Source organism: Monopterus albus, unplaced genomic scaffold, assembly GCF_001952655.1.
Source record: "Monopterus albus unplaced genomic scaffold, M_albus_1.0 scaffold277.1, whole genome shotgun sequence".
Classification (NCBI taxonomy): domain Eukaryota; kingdom Metazoa; phylum Chordata; class Actinopteri; order Synbranchiformes; family Synbranchidae; genus Monopterus; species Monopterus albus.
The window spans coordinates 800,598-806,286 of NW_018128157.1; the positions used below are offsets into that span (position 1 = coordinate 800,598).

Genomic DNA, 5,689 nt, shown 5'->3' on the forward strand with positions numbered 1-5,689 from the left:
ACACATTTCTGTTTGCACCTCATCGTCCTCCTTCCTCCATCTGGTTTCTGTTGACCTCCTGTTTTTCTTTCCCTCTCCCATAGCTCTGCTAGTGTAGCAGGTGGCTAACCTTGATAACAGTGGTGTGTTTTTGCAGCAGTTTGGTCTGAAATATTTGAAATAATTTCTGTCTTTTTCCTCCTCACTCACTTTATTTTTCACTTCAGTTTTATGAATTGGCCTCTGTCGGCTGTAACAACATGGAAGTAGCAAGTGACAACAGCTGTTTTATGTTTCTTTAGGAGAGCATGAGGAGACGCCTCTGCTCTCTAATGAACTCCACTGTATCCAGTGACTAAGACTGAAGAGTTAATAAAGTTCAGTTTCTGGGAAAGACCAGCTGCAGTCTGGCTCAGATGACCCCTGTGTGAAGTGGCTGTTAATAGTTAGAAAGGGTGAACTTTTCCTGATCAGTTTTCATACTGACTAATTGATTTGAGTGCTGCTGCGTGTTTCACTGTGTGTGCTTTGTGGGTGTTACCTTCTTCTTGTCTCTCATGGAGCCCTTCCCTCTCACCATGATCTTACATCCCGTCTCAGCCTCCAGCTGCTTTGCCGTCAGACCTCGAGGACCCAGAATTCTCCCCACAAAGTTAAACTGACACACAGAAAGGAAGGGAGTTACTATGACGACCGGCCGATCAATCAGCCAGAACACCACCTACACAAACTTGATTGGCTTGTATTGTGACTGGCTTGTTACACTCTTGTGTATGTGGTGTGCTGAGGTTCAGATCAGCTGATCCCAGCTGATCTTTGTGCAGCCAATCACTTCCACTCCTATGTGACCAAATGAAAACCTGATGATCCTGCCTGTGTTTGTGATAGTGATGGCAAGTTCGGGTCATTTTGCTGATTCGGTTCTTTGAATCTTGTTCGGTAAAATTAACGAATCTTTTTTCAAGTCATTTTGTTCACTTTAGCAGAATGTAATTAAAATGTTACTTGTTAATTCCCCATCTACTTACACACATATTGATCATGTTTCAAATAAGAAAGAACTGTAATGCAGCCAAGGTCATATTATAAGTAATATCGTACCTGTGTCTTGAGGCCATGCAGTCTGTTACGTCATCACCTCACCTCCAGATATTTTGGGTCAAATTCGTTTGGTCTTTTGTCACTAACATCCTAATATAAGCTAAGCTGTGCCATCTTCTGTATAGTATACAGAAAGATTTTCCCTAATGAGGTTTATTAACCAACTCTTTATTAAAACATTCAGTGTTATGGAAAAAAACATATTGACAGATATTCACTAAATTATAGTCTGTAGGAAATAAAAAGCTATTTTATAATAAAAAATAAAGGCATCAGGTAACAGTAAGAGTAAAAAAAACTGTAAAGACGGTTGAAATTTTACTAATTTCTGTATCCAACAAAGCATCATGTCACGTTACAAAAACGAATGACTCGAAAAGTGTACACTAAACTCTGCATTGCGTTGCTTGATAACGAACATTTTAGCTCAGGGTGAAAACTTTGTACACCTTTTGCGTTGTTCCTTTTTGTAACGTGACATGACCGCTTTGTCAGTAATACTGAGCTTATGCGATGTTACGCATGCGCGGTCAATACGAAATGAACGAATCACTCCCTGAGACGACCCATCTGTTCTCGAGTCATGGGAAAGATTCATTCAAAAAGAAAGAATCATTCGTGAACGACACATCACTAGTTTGTGAGTTTCTCAGACTGTACCAGCACAACTGAGACAACATCAAACCGGGTTTGTTTGACACCGTTAGCACTCTACTGCTAGCAACTTTAGCACTGTAGCTGTGGTGGTGTTTAGTAGTAGGTGTAAATTAGCCAGTGCACATCAAACTACCTTTGTTTTACTGCTGCAATGTGAATATGCCCTTCTTCCATCACTGCAGGTCAGAATAATACAAGGAGCCTTTTTATAAATAAAAACTAAACTGTCTGCCATCTTTTATTTCAATATAATTTCCCATGATTAAAAATGACCATTTTATTCAGACGTGAACTCAGTCTGGATCAGTCTCTACTAAAGACATGAATAATAGCTCACACAATTATCTGTACATTGTTTACGACTGAGGTTTATAACCTGCAGGTTCCAGCGTTTCGTCTTCAATCACTTCAATCTTGGTTGTGATGATTGTGTTGAACAAACGGCTCAAAAGGCTAACAGGTAAAACACACTGGAAGGGTCTTCTATGTGTGTCTCACGTCCGCCACATGCTTCGAATAGAATTCGATTATATCAGATGTGTCAATTCAAACTGAATCTGTGAGACGCACGTCTCCTGTAGAACCCATGTGTTTTTTTAGGCTTTATGTCTATTTTTGCGTTTAGTGAAGCGTCATCTCCACAGTCAGCTGTTTAAATTGTACAAACCCTGTTTTTTTTTCACTTTCCACTGGAATCTGTTATGACCGATCAGGCTGCTTGAGTTTCACTTTGACATTCTCCCTCTGTAAGGAGCCGGGGAATATCAATAAAATCCACTGGCTACATAAAAACATGATTTCTTCCTGATGATCTTACATGAAAGCTATTTTTGTCCAGTACAACTGTGTTGTTGGTCGGCCTGGCAAAGAGTGTCTCTTGCTGCTGTCCTGCTGACAGACAGCTGTTTTGATTACTTTAAACACTCAGAATGTGCCGCTCACATCTTGCTTCCAGTGTGTTTTACCAGTTAGAGCAGCCATTGCTTTGTACAGTGTTTACACGACTCCGCTAGCTTGTCATGCTGCACAGAACAGTCTGTTCCAGCTTTTTTTGAAAAAAAAAAAAAAAAAAGCCTTTAATTACCCAACCCCCCACCCAATGATTTACACAGTGGGGTCCCCACAGTGTGATTAATACTGGGCACAACAATACATCCACATATAATAACACACAGACACACACTCACGTCAGGAAACTCCTTCACAGGGACGTAAAGTTTCTCCTGCAATTGCACGGTCGGACCAACAGCGTCTGGCAGCTCACTGCTGCTCCTCTCTGAGCTGTTCAGAGTGTCATTGTACATGTCCTTCCTCACACGGCTGATCTCTGAAATACACGTACCACAACACATCAACACACACATGTACAGTGCTTCTACTTCCACAGACGCCACACAACAAAAACCCACTTTTCTACTGTGTGAGAGAGTTTTATTAAAACAGAACCTCCACAGTTTAAACATTCATAATACAAACAAGAATAACTGAGCCTGTCTGGAGCTGGAGGTGTCCCATCAACAGTTTTACAGACTTTTATTATAGAGGTCTATGAGGAACCCATTTATGGGGTTTTAGTTGCAGTACCCCGAGTGACCACAGGCAGCAGGGAGGCGCTGCATTACCTCTGTCATTGTTTCACAAATGATGAGACACTGCAGCCATCTCCTGATCCCCTAGAGTTATCCTGGATAACTGTTGCTATGATGGCCACACCATCTCCTGACCTTTAATTACCCAACCCCCCACCTCTGCCCTCATCTGTGCCGTCAGATTTATTTATTACCCCAGTGCATGCCGGGAGACTTAATGAAGCTGTCTGTGTAGTGATTCAGCTCAGAGGAGCCGAAATCTTCACACAGCCAGTCAGGAGCCAGGACGGTGATTTATTTGTCCTGCAGGTTGAACTGGACTCAACCACAGACCCTGATCCAGCTCTCCCAAACTCTTTGGCCTGAACTAAAACCAGGTCTCCTTGCACAACTTTGTCAACTTTGTCTGTCTGTATCATTTCAGACCTGGCCACTCCCACCAGCCCTGCAGTAGCCCCACCTTTTTCCATCTTCTCAGTCACCTGATTCCCCCACACCCACCTGTGCACCTGTTCCCTATCCCTTGTTATCTCTTCAGTTCATCTGCACCTCCACTCTGAGCTGTAGTCTCAGGCTGCATCCTTGTCTGTCTTTAGACCTTTAGCCTACCTGTCTGTCTGCTGACTTCTGCTGCTCCTGCATTACCTTTAATCCAGGTGAGTTGAACTGTTTACTGAGTCTGAGTCAGTTTGAGTCCTGTGTTCTCAGTGCTGGAATAAGTATTAAAATCCCTTATTTCTATAAAAGTAGTAATACCACAGTGTAGCATACTAGTGATGTCCAATTGACACCATGACACCTGTATCGAACCACTTCATCATCAGCATCGAGTATTGGTTCGTTCATTCAAAGGTTCGGTTTAGTGCCATCTGGTGGCGAAATAGTATGCAGCAGAACAATGTCTGAATTATGTGATGGGTGTAACTAGGGTTTGTGTGAATGATGTGAAAACGTTTGTAAAGATTGATTGGTCAGTCAGTCCAGTCTATGAACGTATGTAGTGTAGTAGGTGGGAGAAGGTGTGCTGGGGGAAACAGGATGTGCTAGGATGGTAATATGTGCGAATGTAACTAGGACAGGGTGTGAATAAATACAAGGGATGGAGAATCAATCGTTGTTATTCCTAGGTTTCTCCACTGTCTTTGGACTGATCAGCTGAAAGTGTTCCCACATTGGAGAACAGGGTCTCTTCCTAGCTGGCTCCATGGTGATCACACACCAGCAGCAATGATCATACCGACAGCAACTATGCACACACCTACTATCCAGACAAACCCACATGTTGCGCATCATCTTGGGTGGCTTTATAGTACCCCTACACCTACGCACCTGATGACGTGCGCAGCGAGATCTCATGTTGTGACACCGTATCGACGGTCTGAACTGGTCACGGGAGTCACTCAGGCCAGCCGTTTCTGCGTCGTTCGCGGGAGATCCCTCTCCAAGCTCGAATCATGTATCGAGGCCTCAGTGTCAGATGGCCATCACTATAGCATACTGTTACAAAACTTCTGTATTCAAAATGTTACTAAAGAAAAATACATAAGTATTACCATCCAAATATACTTGAAGTAGTAAAATGGGACATTTCACATTAATTATATATTATTGGATTATAATTATTACCTCTGCCAAGGGTGAGGGTTGTTTTTGCCTGTGTTTGTTTTTTTGTTAACTGCATGAGTCATAAAGTAATGAACAGACTTTGAAATGTGTTGGACAGGTAGGGTACGGCTCACAGAACAACTGATTGGTGCTGATCCATATCATAATTTGCATGCAGTAGTATTTTTAAATTCTTCCTCACTGTGAGTGCTGGGAAGGCTGCTGACTGTATGTGAGCCAAAGTGCGCCGCTGCACTGCTGAGCACTGTGAGCACATTGAGACAAATCCCTTGGTCAGCGACAGCTGTCTGTTCCTTGCCAATGGAAAGTGAGTGCTGTGACTCAGCCCACCCCGCTGTGTGAGACAGGAACTGAAGGAGCCCAGCGAGGCCACAGCCCACAACTGGGGAGAGATCAGCTCTATGCAGTGACAGCGAGAGCCTGTCCAGAACGCAGCGACAGCCTACTGTCTCTCTATGTGTGGGTAGTAAGGGGGGCACTACATGCAGCCAGATGGTGTGATTTGTGTGTGTGTCTATGAAGGACTGTAAGTACACATTGTTTTGTCAGGCTGCATGGGACATTTATTTAGATATTCCTGGCCTTTAGTAATCACTCATGCCTGCTGTTTCTCTTGATTAACTTTCAAACTAATGATGATACCAGCATCATTCCAAATGCCAACGGTAGGTTTTCATGGTCACTGATGCATCACTTTAACATTGCAGCTCGTAAAGGTGGAGCTGATGGTAACTACC

The 5,689-nt window shown here is 43.1% G+C and overlaps 1 protein-coding gene across 1 annotated transcript in view; it reads right to left on the reverse strand.

Annotated features, from left to right (window-relative positions):
• Positions 1 to 5,689, reverse strand: part of qkib (QKI, KH domain containing, RNA binding b) — a 22,384-nt gene that overhangs the window by 12,071 nt on the left and 4,624 nt on the right. The window contains exons 2-3 of the mRNA XM_020622310.1: positions 2,925 to 3,064; positions 521 to 637 (exon numbers count right to left, since the gene is read on the reverse strand). Coding sequence (XP_020477966.1) covers positions 521 to 637; positions 2,925 to 3,064 — 257 coding nt within the window. The remainder of the gene's footprint in view (positions 1 to 520; positions 638 to 2,924; positions 3,065 to 5,689) is intronic.